The 22,850-nt window shown below is 47.9% G+C and overlaps 1 protein-coding gene across 1 annotated transcript; it reads right to left on the bottom strand.

The window, feature by feature from the left end:
* Positions 1-1,928: 1,928 nt before the first annotated feature.
* Positions 1,929-22,461, bottom strand: RNF113A (ring finger protein 113A). The gene is made up of 10 exons (XM_073607610.1): positions 22,305-22,461; positions 16,861-16,937; positions 15,421-15,531; positions 13,907-14,014; positions 12,373-12,482; positions 10,369-10,475; positions 9,075-9,164; positions 6,385-6,478; positions 3,493-3,599; positions 1,929-2,068 (listed from the first exon to the last, which is right to left on the bottom strand). The coding sequence occupies exons 1-10, from the start codon at positions 22,399-22,401 to the stop codon at positions 1,998-2,000; spliced, it is 972 nt and encodes a 323-aa protein (XP_073463711.1). The 5' UTR covers positions 22,402-22,461; the 3' UTR covers positions 1,929-1,997.
* Between the last annotated feature and the right edge of the window lie 389 nt (positions 22,462-22,850).

Raw genomic sequence — 22,850 nt, forward strand, 5'->3', positions numbered from 1 at the left:
CCTGCTCACTGTCTGCCTTCTCTGGCAGATGGATATTACTGTAATATGGCTCCCTTCACTCAGTAAGTGCTGTAGCCTGAGGGAGAGACTTATCAATGAGGCGGCTGAGACAAACAGAGCAGCAGGAGTAATCTCGACAGCGGTGCACAGGCAAGCAGTCCCCTGCACATACACACACGGACAGGTCACACAGGCTATTGAAGAATGTGCAGTCCCCAGACTCTCATTGTGTGCTCACGGTCATTATCATTATGATGATCAGAGCACAGCAGGTTCTCTATGGCTCTGTCAGTGTAACATGCTGTTGGGTGCTGACTTTCCCGATATATGGCTGTACTGTGTGTTACAGACTATAACACAGCACAGCCATAACAAAGTCAGCGCCACACAGTCATGTTACACTAACAGAGCACCTGCTGTGCTCCGATCATCATAATGATAATGACCATGAGCACATAGTGAGATGCTACTTTACACATGTGATGGGTAGGGACAGTAAAAACACAGCCAAGATGCATTTTTACCACCCCCAAACCACTCCCCTTTGAAAACCTTTCACCCAAGCTTTGCAATCAGGTCCACCTGTCAGTTTTTCATGCAGACCTGAGTGAAAGCTCCATGTAGGTTTACAGGTATGAACTGACTTGTGTACATTTAGATCCGCCTACCTCCGTGTCCATTCAGGTCAAAAAAAAAAAAATGGAAAAGAACATCCTTTTTTATTTTTCCAGACCTAAATGTGACAGATCAGAGGTAGCCTGATGTAAATGGACACAAGTCTTTGGTGTATGGGAACACAAACTGACATCTCTCCCATTCAGATCCAGTTGATTGGTGGGGAGCTGTAAATGTTACATGTTTCCGCTCCTGCCACCAGACCCCCCCCCCCCCCCCCCCCGACAGTGTGGGGGCAGGGGTGGAGTCAGAGGTGGGGTTGTGGGTGGAGTTGTGGGCAGGGTCAAGGGGGCCCCATCAGGTAGGCTGTATGGGGCGCAATGATTTCTAACAGCTGCCCTGCCTGTCCTGTTTAACCGCTGTATGGTTTTGGCCACCGTGCTGCAGCTCAGTTTCAGGGTCTTGGCAATCTTCTTATAGCCTAGGCCATCTTTATGTAGAGCAACAATTCTTTTTTTCAGTTCCTCCGAGAGTTCTTTGCCATGAGGTACCATGTTGAACTTCCAGTGACCAGTATGAGAGAGTGAGAGCGATAACACCAAATTTAACACACCTGCTCCCCATTCACACCTGAGACCTTGTAAAACTAATGAGTCACATGACAACGGGGAGGGAAAATGGCTAATTGGGCCCAATTTGGACACTTTCACTTAGGGGTGTACTCACTTTTGTTGCCAGCGGTTTAGACATTAATGGCTGTGTGTTGAATTTTGAGGGGACAGTAAATTTACACTGTTATACAAGCTGTACACTCACTACTTTACATTGTAGCAAAGTGTCATTTATTCAGTGTTGTCACATGAAAATATAGAATAAAATACAAAAATGTGAGGGGTGTACTCACTTTTGTGAGATACTGTATATATAGAGCTGTTTTAGCCATCATAGGAGTTGTATTTCTGCTCATCCAGTGCTGGGATTTACATGGCTCTGCCACAAAGCACAGCCCTATCTGGCAGGGTAAAAGACAGTTTTTCTTTGCTGCAGTTAAATGCTTACAGGTCTTGTTTCATTGGCAAGTAAAACAGCTCCCATAAATCTGTAAATCTAGCAGCTTTTGCCTGGAGCCCAGCTTTAAAATATACCCATCGCCTTAAAAAAAAGCTTAAGTAAAAAAAAAAAAAAAAAAAAAAACCCTCTAAAAAGGCTTCTTGCTTTTACACATCATCTAACACCTTAACCCATAGTGTAATCCAGACCTACAATTTGGGTGCTGTGGATTTTCAACCTCCAGTATAAATTCAGATAAACAGTTTTTATCTAAAGTTTTTATTCATAAAAAAAAATAAAAGGAAAAATAGAGTCAGGAAATGGCAGCAGTGTTATCCCTCTTCTGCAGGCGAATCACTTTCATCATGGTCAGCCTTGTGCTTCTCCATCTTTACAATCAATTCTGGAGGGAAAAAAAAAAGACAATTAGCGCATACACTGTACCTAGAACGATCATGTAAAGATTTTATTAATGGATCACACACTAAAGGTGATTTATTTTTGTACAATGTATCCACTTGCTGACCAGGCCTTTTTCTGACACTTGTTTACAAGTAAAAATCTGTATTTTTTTTGCTGGAAAATTATTTGGAACCCCCAAACATACACACACACACATACACACACACACACACACACACACACACACACACTTAGCAGACCTCCAGTTGTTGCAAAACTACAAGTCCCATCATGCCGCTGCCTCGGCTTTCACACTGAAGAGACAGGAGCGGCTCTTTCAGGGCGCTTTGCAGGTGCTATTTTTAGCGATGTAGCTCCCGCAAAGTACCCCAGTGTGAAAGGGGTCTAAAGGGATGAGGTGGTAACCCTAACTATGACGGATATACACTTATTGAATCAGCACTTGCACATTATATGGACACATATATAGCATTTGCAGTTTCACTTTATTTTTTGCATATGATTAATCACACAATTTATGTTGGTTTTTTTATATATAAAATAGTGGCAGAGTGTGCTAGGGAAGTGCTGGTAATCTAAGAACCATAAGTCCATATTTTTTTAGAAAAAATATATTAGTTTGGAATTGTGGAATTGTATTTATTTTTAATATCTACTAGTAATTTACTAGGATTAAGTGACAGCATTCTTAATTGAATTTCATAATTGTCCAGTCATTTTTGTGGCGCTGATTCCTCTTTTTGTTTTGTGATCTTGGGAGACAAGGCAGTTAGCATTGCTTTACTCGGAAAAAAAATCAACAATTGCATGTGGAGTGGGACAGAGAAGGGCAGGAACAGGTAAAGTTTAGCAGCAGAGAGATGGACAGGACTGACAACACTCAGGATTCAGCGCTGTCAGTCCACTACAGAAGGTTAAGAGCTCACCGAGTTTCTGGCTAAGGCCCCTTACACACTTGTGCGATTTGTCCTGCGATTTGGGACTGCAAGTCACATGACAAGTCGTAACCCATGATTTCTAATGAGTGCCATTCATATCTGTGCGACTTCAAAGTAGTCCCTGTACCACTTTGGTCCGACTTTGATGCGACTTGAGAGCCATAGACCTCAACATTACACAGGCATTGCTTCAAGTCAGTCAAAATTGCACAACTTTTAGGTCACACAAGTGTGAAAGGAACTTAAATCACAAGACAATATTCTGTACTTGCAGATATAAAACAGGGAAAATGTACTTATTGAGGAGGTATAATGCTTGTTGGGTTTTTTTTCTGCCCAGACAGGCATTGTAATACACTGAACAACCTATCCCACAACAAATGCAATTTACTTCCAGAATTTTTGGCTGAAAACCACCATCCATCTCCCAGCTGGTTTAAGCCAGGACACAGAACACAATACGTACCTTTAGCAGGGTTAAAAACACCATTTGTTTGTGTGTTGCACACGTAGCAACGCTGGGATTTCCGATAATGTTGCAGGGCACAGGTTTCACAGAAATAGTGTTTACACCTAAGAGAGGAGAAATCATTGCTTATTATTGGAATCCAATATTTGTCTGCCTTCCAGCAGTAGAAAGATAATACATGTGCAATGAGTAAACCAAGTGCTTAAAGCTGAACTCCAGGCAGATATAAAAGACACAAATGAATACAACTCTGTACAGCAGAACTTAGACTGGGACAGAGAGAAGAAGAACAAAAGACCATAAGTTGTGTTGCTGTGCTAACAAGTCACATACTAATACAGTGCATCCGGAAAGTATTCCCAGCGCTTCACTTTTTCCACATTTTGTTATGTCACAGCCTTATTCCAAAATAGATTTAATTCATTATTTTCCTCACAATTCTACAAACAATACCCCATAATGACAACATGAAAAGTTTGTTTTTGAAATCTTTGCAAATTTATTAAAAAAAAAAAATCTCATAAGTATTCACAGCCTTTGCCATGACACTCAAAATTGAGCTCAGGTGCATCCTGTTTTCACTGATCATCCTTGAGGTGTTTCTACAACTTGGGGTCCACCTGTGCTAAATTCAGTTGACTGGACATGATGATTTGGAAAGGCACACACCTGTCTATATAAGGTCCCACAGTTAACAGTGCATGTCAGAGCACAAACCAAGCCATGAAGTCCAAGGAATTGTCTGTAGACCTCAGAGACAGGATTTTATCAAGGTACAGATCTGAAGAAGGGTACAGAAAAATGTCTGCAGCATTGAAGGTCCCAATCAGCACAGTGGTTTCCATCATCCGTAAATTTAAGAAGTTTGGAACCACCAGGACTCATCCTAGAGCGGGCCGCCCGACCAAACTGAGCGATTGGGGAAGGGCCTTAGTCAGAGAGGAGACCAAGAACCCGATGGTCACTGACCATCTCACTCCAGCGTTTCTCTGTGGAGAGAGGAGAACCTTCCAGAAGAACAACCATCTCTGCAGCCCTCTACCAATCAGTCCTGTATGGTAGAGTGGCCAGACAGAAGCCACTCCTCATTAAAAGGCACATGACAGCCTGCCTGGAGTTAGCCAAAAGGCACCTGAAGGACTCTCAGACCATGAGAAACAAAATTCTCTGGTCTGATAAAACAAAGATTAAACTCTTATGCCGCGTACACAGGAGCGGACTTTACGGCAGACTTTGCCCGGCGGACTTTGACGTACTTTACGACGGACTTTCTGAATGAACAGACTTGCCTACACACAATCCACCAAAGTCCGTCGAAGTCGTACGTGATGACGTACGACCGGACTAAAACAAGGAAGTTCATAGCCAGTAGCTGCCCTAGCGTGGCTTTTTGTCCGTCGAACTAGCATACAGACGAGCGGACTTTTCGACCGGACTCGAGTTCGACGGATAGATTTAAAACATGTTTCAAATCTAAGTCCGTCCAACTTTTGAGCAAACAAAGTCCACTGGAGCCCACACACGATCGAATTGTCCGACGAAATCCCATCCCCTGGGCAAAGTCTGCCGTAAAGTCCGCTCGTGTGTACGCGGCATTAGGCCTGAATGGCAAGCATCATGTTTGGAGGAAACCAGACACTGCTCATCACCTGGCCAATACCATCCTTACAGTGAAGCATGGTGGTGGCAGCATAATGCTGTGGGGATGTTTTTCAGTGGCAGGAACTGGGACACTAGTCAGGATCGAGGGAAAGATGAATGAAGCAATGTACAGAGACATCCTTGATGAAAATCTGATACAAATTGGCAAAGATTTCAAACAAACTTCTTTCATGTTGTCATATGGGGTATTGTTTGTAGAAATTTGAGGAAAATAATGAATTTAATCCATTTTGAAATAAGGATGTAACATAACAAAATGTTAAAAAAGTAAAGAGCTGTGAATACTTGCCAGATGTACTGTAGGTGTAGATATCATAATGACACAGAGGAGTGAGTACATCAGTCTACTGATTTCTGCTTTACCTGCAGGCACACCAAGACCAGGTCTCCTCCCCTGCCAGACAGGGCTGTGCTGAGTAAATCTCAGGACTGGGTGGGCAGAAATATAAATCCTTTGGCATATAAACATGTATCTTGTGCATTTATCTGCATGCCTGAAGTTCAGCTTTAAAGGGGTTGTAAACCCTCAAGGTTTTGCACCTTAATGCAGTCTATGCATTAAGGTGAAAAACCTCCTTTAGTGTAGCAGCCCCCCAGTGCCCCTGTTTTACTTACCTGAACCCGGTCTTTCCCGTGCCGGGAACAAGCAGGCCAACTCCAGCCGGTGTCTTGTGTCCTGATTGGATAGATTGATAGCAGTGCAGCCATTGGCTCCCGCTGCTGTCAATTAAATCTAATGATGCGGGAGCGGGGCTGAGTCGTGCTGTCTGTGTCAATAGACGCAGCAGCAGGACATGGGAGCGCACCCACACGGGTGCCTTCGAGGGAGAGCGCTTCTCTGATGGGGCACTCGAGAAGAGGAGGAGCGCCGTTGAGGGACCCCAGAAGAAGAGGAGGATCGGGGCCACTCCGTGCAAAACCAACTGCACAGAGGATGTAAGTATATGTTTGTTAAAATTTACCTTTAGGTATCTTTTAAGTTGTGCATGATTTCTAAAAGAAAAAAAGGGAATACTTCTTTCTACATCTGCATGCATTATGGCCTGGCACATAAGTGCCACACTGATGCTATACACGGAATGGAACAGGCCACTTTTTAGGAAAACTAGTCTGCCACAATAAGAAAGTGAACTCAGGGAGAGAGGTAACATTTTTCAGAGATTTGAGAGAATCCCGTTTTGAAAGGTGGTTGTATTTCTGGTGTGCACTCTATCGAGGGTTACTTACTTGGTTACAACCGGGTTCTTGAAGGAGTGTCTGCATATAAAACATTTAAAGGGAAGGTCCTCCTCATCGCTGCTCACTTCATAATTCTCTTCATCTAAGCAGTACAAGGTAAGAGAACGGTAGGATGTTAACTTCATCATTGCTGATTTAGTGACGTCACATTCTGTAAAAAGTGCTTTGCTCCCTACCATCTAATAAGAAAACTAGTAAAGACAGAATAGTTAAAGAAGATGTAAAGGCAGAAGTTTTTTTTATCTTAATGCATTCTACGCATTAGAGATAAAAAGCCTTCTTTGTGCAGCAGCCTCCCCAGCAACCCCTAATACGTACCCGAGTCTCCTTTCTGTCCAGCGATGTCCAGGAGTGTCTCAGCCGTCCCAGATTCTCCTTCCTGATTGGCTGAGACACAGAAGTGGTTACATTGGCTCCCACTGCTGTCAATCAAAGTCAGCTAGCCAATCAGGGGACAAAGGGGGCGGGTTGGGGATCGGTGTCTGAATAGACACAAAAAAAAAAAGTCACAGGGAGCTGTGACTCAGCTTGGGTGCCCCAATAGCAAGCTGCTTGCTGTGGGGGCACTTGACAGGAGGGAGGGGCTAGGATCACAGAAGAGGGACCCAAGAAAAGGAGGATCCTGGGCTGCTCTGCAAATCCACTGCGAATGGAGAAGGTAAGTATGTTTTTTTTTTTTTTCCCCCTATAAAAATAACAAACACAAGACTTTACAATCACTTTAACACATGTCTGTATGCAAGATTAAAGAAAAAGGAAAAAAAAAAAAAAAGTCAGCCATTTTTTCCCCTCAACATAGCTAAGCGGGTTTGGATCCCTGAACCAATAAATGCTTTCTATCCTGTGCTTTATGGGTTAGTCATAATGGCACATTGCGTTAGACACACATACACCATAATCCTACGGTTTGGAACAGTGACATACAGTTGTGTGAAAAAAGTAATTGCCCCCTAAACCTAATAACTGGTTGTGCCACCCAATCAAGCGTTTGCGATAACTGGCAAGGAGTCTTTCACATCGCTGTGGAGCAATTTTAGCCCACTCTTCTTTGTAGAATTGTTTTAATGCAGCCACATTTGAGGGTTTGAACGGTCTGTGTAAGGTCATGATACAGCATCTCAATTGGATTTAAGTCCGGGCTTTGACTAGGCCACTCCAAAACCTAAACTTTGCTTTGTTTGAACCATTTGGAGGTGGACTTGCTGTTGTGTTTCAGATCATTGTCCTGCTGCATATCCCAAGTGCACTTGAGCTTGAGATCACAAACTGATGGCCGGACATTCTCCTTTAGGATTTCCTTGTAGAGCTGAGAATTCATGGTTCTATCAAATATGGTAAGTCGTCCAGGTCCTGAAGCTGCAAAGCAGCCCCAGACCATCATGCTACCACCACCATGTCTGACTGTTGGTATGATGTTCTTGTTATGAAATGCTGTATTTGTTTTATGCCAGATGTAACGGGACTCACACATTCCAATAAGTAAAATTTTTATTTCATCAATTCACAGAAAATGTGCCTAAAAGTCTTGGGGATAATTAAGATGTTTTTTGGTAAATGTGAGATGAGCCGCAGTGGCTTTGGAACTCTCCCATGGATGCCATTTTTGCCCAGTCTCTTTCTTATTGTTGAATCATGAACACTGATCTTACCTGAGGCAAGTAAGGCCTGCAGTTCTTTAGATGCTGTTGTGGGTTCTTCTATGACCTCCAGGATGAGTCTTTGTCATGCTCTTGGAGTAATTTTTGTAGGCCAGCCACTCCTGGGGAAGGTTCACCACTGTTCCAAGTTATCTCCATTTGTGGATAATGGCTCTCCCCGTGGTTCACTGGAGTTCCAAAGCCTTAGAAATGGCTTTGAAACGCTTCCTAGACCGATATATGTACATTACTTTGTTTCTAATCTGTTCTTGAATTTTTTTTAGATTGTGGCATGATGTGTGGCTTTTTGTGATCTGTTAGCATGCTTCACTTTGTCAGACAGCTTCTATTTATGTGATTTCTTGATTCAACAGGTCTGGCAGTAATCCGGCCTGGATGTGGTAAGTAAAATTTAACCCAGCTTTCCAAAAAATTGTGGTTAATCGCAGTTCATTCATGATTCAGCATGGGAGGAGGCAATTACTTTTTCACACAGGGCCAGGCAGGTTTGAACAGCTTTTTTTCTCTTAATAAATGAAATAATTTAAAAACTGCATCTTGGATTTACTCAGGTTATCTTTGTGCAATATTAAAATTTTTTGATGATCTGAATCATTTAAGTGTTAAAAATGTGCAAAAAAAAATGAAAAATCAGGAAGGGGCAAATACTTTTTCGCACAACTGTAAATATTAGCAGCCACGGAAAATGACAAATGCTGACAGGTTAAGTTTCAAGACCTAGACAGCTCTGTCATTAGAACCTAAAAAATAGGAAGGTGTTGCCACTGGGGATCCCCTTTAAAATGCAGATAGAAGCAGATATTATTAAAGGATCCTGAAGAGTATACAAGCAAAAAAACGACAATAAATGGTAACCATCCTCTAATTTCTATCTTCTGTGTAAAACTGAGCCAGCCATCTTACTGAACAGATTGGTTGACATGTCAGGTGCTGGGTTCAGTGTAAAAACAAAAGATGTGTTATCTATGCCATATCCTTCTGCGAAGACACATCTGTCACACCTATACATGTATATCTCACCATTAGCTCCATATCGGCCCTCTTCCAGTTCTCGCTCCAACTGCCAGCCATGTTTGTAATCTGAACGGTCGTGCAGGAACTTACAGCTGTCTGGAAGAAACATGAAGAACACTGGTAAGTATAAACAGCAGCTAACTTAAGGAGGTAAGAGATAGGAAGAATGATTTCATAGTCACACCCAAAGCATGATAGGATCCTCTCCTGTCCTCATGGCCTTATAATGAACCTGTGCTTCGCCCATATGCAACATGTTCATATTAAGGACTGGTGTTGAAGGGATTATGTTTGTGTCAGCAGAGTTTAGCATACAAGTCTATGTGAATGCAAAACCTGCATGAAGCAGGTCAAAGGCAGGTCAGAACGAGGTCAACTGCAAGTTGAATGCAAATGTCAATGAATTTTGAATGATCTCAGAAGCGTCTCAGACGATGTCATCAGCACAGGCCCTAATGTCAGTCCTTGCAGCTATGTGACATGCCAATCTGTTGGTCTATAGGAGAAAGGAGAGTAGGCTGGCTGTATAATCCATGACCTGGACATTACAGTGAGGAGGACCCATATGACAGTACTGGGTGCCTCAGCAGCCAATCACAAGCTCCATAAGAGGAAGAGATTGTTCAATCAGAAAATGCAAAGCCATCTCTAAAGCCTGGTACACACTATCAGGTTTTTTTCGTTCAGAAAAAAAAAAAAAAACCTGAAGCGCTTGGGAGGATCCGAGTACAGCAATCTCCCTGCTGAGCTATTCCCCCCCTTTCCCAGAACACACCCGTCAGCTGAGAACGCTGATCAAATGCAGATCAGCAGACCTTTTTTGGTCATGCCCCTTCATCAGAAGCCAGATTTTCGGCCAGCTTCTTTCGGACCATCTGCCATACACACAGGCGGAATGTCTGCTATTCGGTCCATAAGAAGGGGGCTAAAATGGTGCCTGTGCCAAGCAGCCGACCCCCTGTGTTCAGAATGCAGGCCAGTCACTGAGCACGGGACCCGGAAGTAAGTTGAGATCACTGGAATAGCTGTATCTCCTTCCAGGGACATCTGGCCAAGTATGGTATATGCCTAGTGTTACCTTGAGTATTGTTTAGGGGACCCGCTCAGGAGACCATAATACTGTCAAGTGGAAGCCGTTGTGAGGGTGCAGGCTGGGAGGGAGTCCGTAAACACCCCCCGAGAACTGGATGACCCCGCTGTAGCTGTCTTTTGGCTATAGTGCAGTCGGGAACTGATTTAAGAGAGCCTATTACAAAGCAAAATCCCTTTGAGAAATCAAAATTAAATGTGATTGTCTCACCTCCAAACCCACAAAATCCAGTCTCCTTGTAATCTTTACAGATATCAGGCTGATAGTCCCATCGCACAGTAGCTCGAAGATGTTCGGGAGCTCTGATTGGACCTTTCCTGAAATTAAGACACCACAATACAATTAATACTGACAGTCTTTTTGCTATTAAAAGAAAGAAGGTAATAACACTGTTATAGATAAAATTTATCCTACATATGGAGTCTAGTTGGCCATCCTAAATCAGGCTGCTGGTTAGCTGATGTAGACAACAGACATGCCCTCTGAATTGGATTTATAGACAAGGTCCAACATTTTCAAGACATAAAAGATTATACGAGTTCATTTAATTTATAGATTAGGACACAGTTTTGGACTCACATATGCTTAAAGAGACTCTGTCACTCTCAAGCCAGGAAGTGAAGAAAAATCTCCCCAACAGAGACACAGATGGAAATAAAAACATGATAAAAAGCTCTAACCCTTCCCCACCCTATACAAAACATTGGGTGGCCACTGATTATGTGACTCCTGCACATGTCTACAGAAGTTCCACCATCCCCAGCATCAGCTTCATTCTTGGCATCTTACAGATCCTAGAAATGGGTCAGAAGTGTACACTGCATGGAAACGTGTGCTGTACAGTGTACACAGAAAAGAAAAATTGCTAGGGGGACTGTGTAAAAAGTTTATTGGCAGAAGACATTCTGTCGCTTTCAAAAATCTCTACCTCCTAGCATTTTTTGTCTACATTTTTAGAGAGTAATTCTGCTTTAACCGCTTAGCAACCGACCCACGTACATTTACTGCAGCAGAGCGGACACTCTGTGCCAGATCACGTACCTAGTACGTGATCTGATACTTCCGGGTCTAGGGCGCACACCGGCGATTATACACACCGGAAGCCCATTGAAGGGTACCGCAGACTTGATGTCCGCCGGCGCCCGCCGAATAAATAGTACAGAGGCAGAACGACAATCTGCCTATGTAAACAAGGCAGATTGTCATTCTGTCAGAGGGGAAGGTACTGATCCTGTGTTTCTGCAAATTTCTGCCTTCCCCTAGTCAACCCCCCCCCCACAGTTAGTAAGCACAACTTACGCATACATTTAACCCTTTCCCTGTCAGTGTCATTAGTACAGTAAAAAGAGAAAGGGTGCCACTACCCCAAATCAACTGAATGTTCTCCTGAGCTGTCGGGTGTAGGAAAAGTAGTCGCTCAGCTGCCAACACGATATTCAGTAAAAGATGATCTTCAATTACATGCCCTTCAATTGTTGTGAACTAGGCCGTTAAGGCTGAAACGCGTTAACATCTACTGTACCTATCTCTTTTTGTGGAGTATTAATACATTTGAAATGAATGAAGAGCATGTATAAAGTTGCTGGTCATCTTTTACTCATTAGTACAGTGACAGAGCATACTTTTTAGTACTGATCACTGTATTAGTGTCACTGGTCCCCAAAAAGCGTTAAAAGTGTCAGTTAGTGTCCAATTTGTCCGCTGCAATATCATAGTCCAGCTATATGTCGCTGATCGCCACCATTACTAGTAAAAAGATAAAATAAAAATAAATAAAAATCTTAGTTTTTAGACACATAGGCTTATTGGAATTTTTTTTTTTACCAAAAATATGTAGCAGAATACATATTGGCCTAAAAAGAATGATGACGAAATTAGATTTTTGTATTGGATGTGTTTTATAGCAGAAAGTAAAAAAACTGTTTTTTTTCTTCAGAATTGTCTTTTTTTGTTCATAGCGCGCAAAATAAAAAAAAATGCAGAGCTGATCAAATACCACCAAAAGAAAGCTCTATTTGTGGGGGGGGGGACAAAAATTTTATTTGGGTACAACATCGCATGACCGTGCAATTGTCAGTTAAAATAATGCAGTGCCGCATTGCAAAAAAATTGCCTTCTCAAGAAGGGGGGGGGGGGGGGGACCTTCCGGAGCTGAAGTGGTTAAGCAAATGTTACAGGGACAACCAGCATGTGATCAGTGACTGGCCGGCATACCTCACCATACCAGAGGAAGCATTTCCCATTGACGTGTCTTTAGGCTTTACAAACTTCTGATAATTGTGTATTCCACGATAGAGCTTGTCGTCTTCTTTTCCTTTTAGCTCCTGACATCAGGGTAAGAGAAATTCACACGTCACATAAGTCAATAGTGTTTGTGTCAGCATTACAAAATTCATTTTTTTTTGTAAATGTAAAAATAAATAAATGTAATCTTGCTTTCAATTGCTGAGCAGCATCATGTGACCCAATGACTAGGTGATCACATGGCATTCAGCTAACAGGAGCCAAGTCAATTAATGACAGACATAGATCTGCAGCTTTCAATTAAGACATAGCCTAGTGGGCTTGAAGTGAGAAAAGGGGATCAGCAAGGACCCCCAATACAAGCACAATGGTTTCCTTTTACAGTCCAAAATGAGTAGATAAACTAGTTTCCCCCCCAAACAGACCTTCTCATATGTAGGCCAGTATGGTGATGGTAAGGACACTATGCTGGAATCTCCTTGGAGAAAAGAAATGATCTACATTGTCTATGTATGTTATGCCGTGGATGTTGCAGGCAGTATCATCAATACAGGAAATATCAAAAGGTCAACAGGTCTAAACTAATTTTTAAAATAAGAATACAAGCTAGAGCTGCACGATTAATCGTTAAAAGATCAGAATCTTGATTCGATTAAATTAATCCAGCATTTTCAAGATTCAGATTCAAGGTTTCCTGGCTCACAGCTGTCAAAAAAATAAAAAGCAGCCCGCAATTTTTATCAACAATATTGCTCAGAGCTGAGGGTAAAAAAACATTGTATCTTCTTATCTGTCCTTCTGTTTATTCATTTACAGATCAAAGGGATGAACTTCCTCTGCAAATGAAGTCAGTTTAAAGCAACCTCGTCAAGTAAAAAAACGAATCCCCTACTTTAGGCTAATCAGCCTTATTAACTCCTTATTCTCCATTTAATTCTTCTCCTAATGATTTTTTATTAATTTACTTCTATTTTATAAACTATTAGTAATTAGAACTATTTTTTTTTTTTGCTTGCTTTGTTCATTAATATATTTTTACACCTTTAACATATATTTACACATTTCCCAATAAAAAAAAAAAGCGCAAAAAAAAAAAAAAAATTATTTAATTTGTAAAATAACTTTTCAATGCTTTGTACCATTGCTGACAGCTGAAGCGTAAACAAAAAAGTTGCAGTAGGTATCAGAAAAAAGACCCTAATTTAACTTTATTGGATCTTTTTTTTTAATTTTTTTTTTTTTTTACACATTACATTATTTTTCATTACATTTCTTTAAATTTTATTGAAGCAAAGAGTATTACGTCTTATTTTATTGCCATCTTGTTTGATATCCTAATGTTCAGGGGTTGCAAATCTTTAAAATAAAAAAGTTCTTCAGAAGTGTGAGAGAATTGTGATTTTTATTCTAAGCAAAAAAAAAATTGTGATTCCCATTTTATCCAGAATCGAGCAGCTCTAATACAAACTAGATATCAAAGTCATTCTGAAACATTCTCTCTCACCTCTTGTACTTTCTGGCTCCTCTCAAATATTGCCTGGGCATCTTTGTCCTTCTCTGTATCCAGCTCGTATGTGGCTGTGGCCCCCATATCATCAGGCCCCACAGGTTTCTGAGAAAGCAATACACATATTAGGCCCCCTGCACGTCACAGGAAAGTTAAACCATGCCATGTTTACCAACACAAATCCCAAATTATGAAACTAAGTATATGTTTTTTAATTGGTGAATAACAAGAGAAATAATGTTTTATAAACTAGCGACTCATTTGTTATCCTTATAAACGGCCTCAAAAACCTCATCAATTTCGCTCCCATTAAAATCATAGGTTCTTAAGTCGTAAAAAATCATGTTCCACTAAATTCTTAAGCTCACTACACACATTGCAATCGGACTGTACAAACTCCTTTAGATCTATCAAAATAGATATAAATGGATTGGATAGTTTATGTAGGTCCTCATACTACATGGTTTTAGTAGAAGGATGATTGTACAGTCAGATTGTAATGTGTATGATGAGCCCTGAAGTGATATTAAAGTCTTAAAAATAACAAACATGTCATACTTACCTGCTCTGTGCAGTGTTTTTTTCTCTTTTTGGGTCCCTCCTCGGCGCTCCTGGCCCCCCCCTCTTGCTGAGTGCCCCCACAGCAGGCAACCTGCTGTGGGGGCACCAAAGCCAATCCGCTGCTCTGTGTGTCCATTCAGACACAGAGCCGTGGCTCGGCCCCGCCCCTTCTCTCTCCTCATTGACTTTGATTTACAGCAGCGGGAGCCAATGGTGCCCGCTGTGTGTCTCAGTCAATCAGGAGGGAGAGTCCTGGACTGCCGAGTCTCTCGTGCAACATCGCTGGATCGAGATGGGGGCTCAGGTAAATATTAGGGAGGCTGCTGCACACTGAAGGTTTTTTATCTTAATGCATGGAATGGATTAGGATAAAGAAAAACCTTCTGCCTTTAGAACCACTTTAAGCTGCCCATTTACTGAGAAAATTTCTTTCCTGCAAGTGTTGACAGGTGAATCCCTCCCGCCAAGCCATTGTATTCTCCCAGCAGAGGAAGTATCACAGCTGGGAGAACACAGTAATTATACCAGCCGATAGCGATAACTGCATGTGAAATCCGGCAGGCTGGTTGTACCCAGACTGATTGATCGTTTAACTTGGTACATTCAGCCTGCCCATACATGGTACAAATCTCGGCTGGTTCCTGCTGAATTGGCTGAGATTGGAACCGTCTATGGCCGGCCTTACGGTGTGTCAGAGATCACAGACCTGTAGCTAGGTAAATAATAGAAAAAAAAAGCAATTATGAATTATTTCATAAGCATCAACTCTCCAACCACCACAGAAGGAATAGAACCATAGGGAACCCCCTGGGAAATTAAACACTGGCATAAAAAACAGCAAAATGAAAATACGTCACATCAAGAATTATTTTCAGACAGAGTATACATTAACACAGAATGTGTACTTGATATAAAGTAGGGTGAGAGTATCAAAGTGACAAGACACTCACTGCTGATCTTGTAGATTTATAGGACACGGTTATGGACTTGGAGGAGACCTTCTCTTCCTCCTCACTGCTGCTCGCTTTGTGGTCAGCTTCCTCCTTGGTGCTTTGCTTTGTCTAAAAGAGATCACACAAGTTTCAGAAAACAGTACAGCATCACATAGACACAGTCCTGACTCTTGTCCCTTATATTACCATTATGGGGAATCTTTTAGAAAAAACCCTATTTCCTGGCGCCAACACGGCATACATGTAGTTGTAGAAAAATTATGGTAAGTATTTGATACTATTTTCAGTTTTCCTGGAGCAAACATGGCAGCATACTGCCACATGTGTGCTTCCATGGATTGGCACCAGAAAAAGGAAAATTACGGTAAGTATTTGATATAATTCTCGGTTCTCCTGGTGCCAACATGGCAGCATAATACCACGTATGCTGCCATCGATTGGCTCCAGGAAAGGAAAATTACGGTAAGCATTTGATCCAATTTTCTGTTTTCCTGGTGCCAACATGGCAGCATACCAGTACATATATGCTGTCATGGATTTGCACCAGGAAAACATAAAATTACAGTAAGTATTTGATACAATTTTTTGCCTAAAGCAACCAAACCCATCTACTATTCGCAAGATAAATAGCTCATAGGTTCCTATAAGAAACACCTCCATGCTACCTTCAGCTCCTTGGGAAAATGCAAACTGGTCTAATATTAGATGTAAACCCAACCACTAAGTTCTTATAAACTCTGACAAATAAGTGTAATTCACAAAGTCATTTTCAAGGCCTTAAAACTACGGAATTATTCACTGAATACCTGCTGACCCTGCCATGAAGGTCCTTGTTTAGGCTCCTTCTGTTAAAAGATGACAAAGTTTTATCCATCTCTCAAAATGTCTTCCAGCCTTGTCACCCTTTCACACACTCTCCCACCCAGATTACCACAAGCCACTGTGCCAACATATTATACAGACATGCCCTTCTGCAGCATGCAATGGCACTGCCTCCCCTCCCAAGTATGGCAAACAGAGGAGGAGTGGCGAGTGCCACAAAAAAAAAAAAAAAAAAAAAACACACCACGCCACCGTGACTTTCCCCCAGCACGGAAAAGGGGAAGAAAATCTGGAGTCACCCCTGCCCATAAAGAGGGGATGCTTGGGGGTCCCATGTGCACCCACACAACCATGCACAAAGCAGAGCCAGTACTACCAAAGCCATATAAGGGAAAAAGGTTTGGGGGCCACCTTTCTCAAGATAAGGCCAGATAAGAGCAAACACTAAAATCTGAGGATCTGTGGGGAGGAGGCTGCATTTAAAGATGAATGTAGCAGTGTTTCTATAAGAAGTGGGAGGAGCTACTCTCAGGTGCTGTCTTAAAAGACATTCTAACAGCACTCAATACAAAGTCTCTCATGTATCAGTCATATGATCAACCTCTGAACACTTACCCTCTGCACCATGGGGTTGATGATCTCTCTCTTCTTCCTCCTGACCACAGGAGCGCCCTCATCATCTTCACTGCTCTCTGCAGAGACAAAAACATGTCAGTATGACTTATCAGGGAGTGACCCAGCCTGATACACACTGATCCTCTGACACTTCATCACATATAGGAGATAAGAAACATTTCCTGCCAACTCCTCATACTAAAAATGCTATCTGCCTGGCTGCCATGCTCCCTAACCCAGAACAACGATGCAGATAAGGACCTCAGACATTACTTTAGCTTCCATAGATCTCTGTACTTCTTCCAGATCAGGGAATGTGGAGGGATTGAAGGCAGAAGGCCTGCCAACAGCATTTCCACAGATCAGCAATGGAGGCCTCGGGATTCCTCTAAGGAGAGGAAGTCATATTAAACCCTCAGTTCAGTTTGTAATGTCAGAAGCTGATTTAGGCTTGATTTGCATCTATGCATGTTGCTTTTGAGTGTTTCTGCAGTGCTTTCCGTGTTTTTATAACCGCGATTTTGCCACGATTGCGTTTTTCTTTTTTTGCTTTCCATTCACTGTATATAGCTGGTTGCTAAGGAGTGGGCCTGGAAGCCGGCCGCCATGTCCTTAATAATTGATGAGCCCTTAGCTGTCAGTGGGGTTTCCCTACTGACAGCTGAATGTAAAAAAGAGATTTGTCGGCTAAGAAAAAAACAAACAAAAAAAAAAAAAAAAAAAACAAAAACAAAAAAAAAAACCACAGCATGTGGTTCCCCCACCAAAACCACACCAGACTAAAGAATTTTGAGGGGAAACTCCACACCAGAAAAAAAAAATGGCGTGGGCTCCCCCCAAACCACACGCTTATCCGAGCATGCAGCCCGGCAGACCAGGAACCATACCAGGCCACACACTCTCAACATGGGGGGGGGGTCTGCGGACAGGGGGCTTATCAAAATCTGGTAGCCCCCAGATTCCCCCCACCCCTCATGTGAATGAGTATGGGTTATTGTACCCCTACCCATTCACCCAAAAAAAAAAAAAAGTGTAGTGTGACAAAAAACAAGAGACATCTTTTGACAAGTCCTTTATTAAAAACGTCTTCTTCCTCAATCACTGAGTATACAGCTTCTTAATTTTTTAATCCTTGCCTATGTTCCAGTAAGCTACCATGATTGTCCCAGGTTTCCTGTTTCAGGGTGGCTCATTCCTCTTGCAGCATTTTATGGAGTCCCCTCGCATGCAGGGACTAGAGATGTGTCTCCCCACACTGTATCAATAGAAACACACAGCCCTATAGCTTAGGATGGAAAGGAGCTCCACCACCCCTCCCTCCTCTTCCACACTGACTGCACTGTCCACTGTTAAATCTTTCCTGTGAAGACCGCAATTTCAGGGAAGCAGTACTGAGAGAGCAGGAGCCAGCAGCATGGGAGGTTTTAAAAAACGGCAGGTGCTGGGGTAAAAATATAAACAAACAGATGACTGGGGAACGTTTAATTTTATTGTGCTCAATGTGTTAGGATAAAAACCACTGAGGGTTTAAAGCTTAATTGCAGGTTTTGTGTTGCTTCAATCGCAAATGTGCTGTGTTCTAGCGGCAGGCTGGGGACTTCCTGTTATGTTCCTGGTACAAAATCAAGTTGGGCTGAGCATGACAGTCACAGGACCCGGCCGAGGGCGACCTCAGCGCAGGCACAGGACGTGGGCAAAGCCGGCGCAGGCCCCAGCCAAGGACGACTCTGGAACATGCACAGGTCCTGGCCGAGGGCGACCACGGCGCAGTTGCAGGTCCCGGACGGGAGCGACCCCGGCGCAGGACAGGGGCGACCCCGGCGCAGTTGCAGGTCTCGGCCGAGGGCGACCCCGGCGCAGTTGCAGGTCCCGGACGGGGGCGACCCCGGCGCAGTTGCAGGTCCCGGCCGAGGGCGACCCCGGCGCAGTTGCAGGTCCCGGCCGAGGGCGACCCCGGTGCAGGCACAGGTCCCGGCCGAGGGCGACCCCGGTGCAGGCACAGGACAGGGGCGACCCCTGCGCAGGCACAGGACAGGGGCGACCCCGGCGCAGGCACAGGTCCCGGTCGAGGGCGACCCCGGCGCAGTTGCAGGTTCCGGACGGGGGCGACCCCGGCGCAGGCACAGGACAGGGGCGACCCCGGCGCAGTTGCAGGTCCCGGCCGAGGGTGACCCCGGCGCAGTTGCAGGTCCCGGACGGGGACGACCCCGGCGCAGTTGCAGGTCCCGGACGGGGACGACCCCGGCGCAGTTGCAGGTCCCGGACGGGGGCGACCCCGGCGCAGTTGCAGGTCCCGGACGGGGGCGACCCCGGCGCAGTTGCAGGTCCCGGACGGGGGCGACCCCGGCGCAGTTGCAGGTCCCGGCCGAGGGCGACCCCGGCGCAGTTGCAGGTCCCGGCCGAGGGCGACCCCGGCGCAGTTGCAGGTCCCGGCCGAGGGCGACCCCGGCGCAGGCACAGGACAGGGGCGACCCCTGCGCAGGCACAGGACAGGGGCGACCCCGGCGCAGGCACAGGTCCCGGTCGAGGGTGACCCCGGCGCAGTTGCAGGTTCCGGACGGGGGCGACCCCGGCGCAGGCACAGGACAGGGGCGACCCCGGCGCAGTTGCAGGTCCCGGCCGAGGGCGACCCCGGCGCAGTTGCAGGTCCCGGACGGGGACGACCCCGGCGCAGTTGCAGGTCCCGGACGGGGACGACCCCGGCGCAGTTGCAGGTCCCGGACGGGGACGACCCCGGCGCAGTTGCAGGTCCCGGACGGGAGCGACCCCGGCGCAGGCACAGGACAGGGGCGACCCCGGCGCAGGCACAGGTCCCGGTCGAGGGCGACCCCGGCGCAGTTGCAGGTTCCGGACGGGGGCGACCCCGGCGCAGGCACAGGACAGGGGCGACCCCGGCGCAGTTGCAGGTCCCGGCCGAGGGCGACCCCGGCGCAGTTGCAGGTCCCGGATGGGGACGACCCCGGCGCAGTTGCAGGTCCCGGACGGGGACGACCCCGGCGCAGTTGCAGGTCCCGGACGGGGACGACCCCGGCGCAGTTGCAGGTCCCGGACGGGGACGACCCCGGCGCAGTTGCAGGTCCCGGACGGGGACGACCCCGGCGCAGTTGCAGGTCCCGGACGGGGACGACCCCGGCGCAGTTGCAGGTCCCGGACGGGGACGACCCCGGCGCAGTTGCAGGTCCCGGACGGGGACGACACCGGCGCAATTGCAGGTCCCGGACGGGAGCGACCCCGGCGCAGGCACAGGACAGGGGCGACCCCGGCGCAGTTGCAGGTCCCGGCCGAGGGCGACCCCGGCGCAGTTGCAGGTCCCGGACGGGGGCGACCCCGGCGCAGTTGCAGGTCCCGGCCGAGGGCGACCCCGGCGCAGCTGCAGGTCCCGGACGGAAGCGACCCTGGCGCAGGCACAGGACAGGGGCGACCCTGGCGCAGTTGCAGGTCCCGGCCGAGGGCGACCCCGGCGCAGTTGCAGGTCCCGGCCGAGGGCGACCCCGGCGTAGTTGCAGGTCCCGGACAGGAGCGACCCCGGCGCAGGCACAGGACAGGGGCGACCCCGGCGCAGTTGCAGGTCCCGGCCGAGGGCAACCCCGGTGCAGTTGCAGGTCCCGGCCGTGGGCGACCCCGGCGCAGTCACAGGACGTGGGCGACCCCGGCGCAGTCACAGGACGTGGGCGACCCCGGCGCAGTCACAGGACGTGGGCGACCCCGGCGCAGTCACAGGACGTGGGCGACCCCGGCGCAGTCACAGGACGTGGGCGACCCCGGCGCAGTTGCAGGTCCCGGACGGGGACGACCCCGGCGCAGTTGCAGGTCCCGGACGGGGACGACCCCGGCGCAGTTGCAGGTCCCGGACGGGGACGACCCCGGCGCAGTTGCAGGTCCCAGACGGGAGCGACCCCGGCGCAGGCACAGGACAGGGGCGACCCCGGCGCAGTTGCAGGTCCCGGCCGAGGGCGACCCCGGCGCAGTTGCAGGTCCCGGACGGGGGCGACCCCGGCGCAGGCACAGGACAGGGGCGACCCTGGCGCAGTTGCAGGTCCCGGCCGAGGGCGACCCCGGCGCAGTTGCAGGTCCCGGCCGAGGGCGACCCCGGCGCAGGCACAGGACAGGGGCGACCCCGGCGCAGGCACAGGTCCCGGTCGAGGGCGACCCCGGCGCAGTTGCAGGTTCCGGACGGGGGCGACCCAGGCGCAGGCACAGGACAGGGGCGACCCCGGCGCAGTTGCAGGTCCCGGTCGAGGGCGACCCCGGCGCAGTTGCAGGTTCCGGACGGGGGCGACCCCGGCGCAGGCACAGGACAGGGGCGACCCCGGCGCAGTTGCAGGTCCCGGCCGAGGGCGACCCCGGCGCAGGCACAGGACAGGGGCGACCCCGGCGCAGTTGCAGGTCCCGGCCGAGGGCGACACCGGCGCAATTGCAGGTCCCGGACGGGAGCGACCCCGGCGCAGGCACAGGACAGGGACGACCCCGGCGCAGTTGCAGGTCCCGGCCGAGGGCGACCCCGGCGCAGTTGCAGGTCCCGGCCGAGGGCGACCCCGGCGCAGTTGCAGGTCCCGGACGGGGGCGACCCCGGCGCAGTTGCAGGTCCCGGACGGGGGCGACCCCGGCGCAGTTGCAGGTCCCGGCCGAGGGCGACCCCGGCGCAGCTGCAGGTCCCGGACGGGAGCGACCCTGGCGCAGGCACAGGACAGGGGCGACCCTGGCGCAGTTGCAGGTCCCGGCCGAGGGCGACCCCGGCGCAGTTGCAGGTCCCGGACAGGAGCGACCCCGGCGCAGGCACAGGACAGGGGCGACCCCGGCGTAGTTGCAGGTCCCGGCCGAGGGCAACCCCGGTGCAGTTGCAGGTCCCGGCCGAGGGCGACCCCGGCGCAGTCACAGGACGTGGGCGACCCCGGCGCAGTCACAGGACGTGGGCGACCCCGGCGCAGTCACAGGACGTGGGCGACCCCGGCGCAGTCACAGGACGTGGGCGACCCCGGCGCAGTCACAGGACGTGGGCGACCCCGGCGCAGTCACAGGACGTGGGCGACCCCGGCGCAGTCACAGGACGTGGGCGACCCCGGCGCAGTCACAGGACGTGGGCGATCCCGGCGCAGTCACAGGACGTGGGCGACCCCGGCGCAGTCACAGGACGTGGGCGATCCCGGCGCAGTCACAGGACGTGGGCGATCCCGGCTGCGGGCAACCACGGGACAGTGTAACCAAACTCGCCCCTTGCCTCCTACCCTCCCCCGACTGGGGCCAGAGCCACTAAAAACCATGCCCTCCAGGTGAAGCCACACATACATCATTAGCCTCACGCCTGAGGACAAAATATGCATTTAATTAGCTCTCCCCCAACACACAGTGTTACACCATCTTCCTATCATGTCCCTTTAAATGGAGCTCCACTTTAAGTTCCCACAATGCCTCGCACGGCCCGGCAGCCGGCAGACCCCGCTCACCCCGGTCCTCCTCTCTCCGTTTCCGGCCGGCGAATTTCCGGTTGCTCTTCTTAAACGTAAAACTGCACACCGACTTCTTCTCCTCCGGCTCCGCCATCTTTCTCTGAGCGGGGTGATAGAAGAGGCGGAAGCCGGGATAGAGAGGCCATAAAGAGAGCCGAGTGAGGCAGGGCGACACCTGCTGGGCGCCGGGGATATTGTACGTTGTGGTGTGGTACTGCAGGCCGTGGTGTTCTATGGATGATCAGAGAATAAAGATAAAGAGGACCTGTCATTAGACACATACAGGGCGATGACATTGCTGGGTTGTATGTGAAGGTGCAGATTGCAGGACTGTCATCTTTATTCTTGCTTTGCTGCTTGCATACCTGGAACTACCATGTGCATATCATATTCACTGGCTACATGCTTGGTGGGGGGAGTCCTAAGCAGAGCCATACCTCCAACTTCCTGAGATGGGAAAGAGGGACACCTGTTATCACAAAGGACACCCCCTCCAGTTATAGGGATAGAATTAAAATATAACTAAAGGCAAAATTTCTTTTT

This window comes from Aquarana catesbeiana, linkage group LG12 (genome assembly GCF_042186555.1).
Source record: "Aquarana catesbeiana isolate 2022-GZ linkage group LG12, ASM4218655v1, whole genome shotgun sequence".
Lineage (NCBI taxonomy): Eukaryota > Metazoa > Chordata > Amphibia > Anura > Ranidae > Aquarana > Aquarana catesbeiana.

Bases quoted from the DNA above. Each gene is read 5' to 3' on its own strand.
- RNF113A (XM_073607610.1), bottom strand. From the start codon at position 22,401: ATGGCGGAGCCGGAGGAGAAGAAGTCGGTGTGCAGTTTTACGTTTAAG. The intron at 10,476-12,372 runs GTATGCCGGCCA...TCTTAATTTCAG, and splicing joins GCTTCCTCTGGTATGGTGAG to GAAAGGTCCAATCAGAGCTC. The intron at 6,479-9,074 runs GTGAGATATACA...TGTACTGCTTAG, and splicing joins GGGCCGATATGGAGCTAATG to ATGAAGAGAATTATGAAGTG.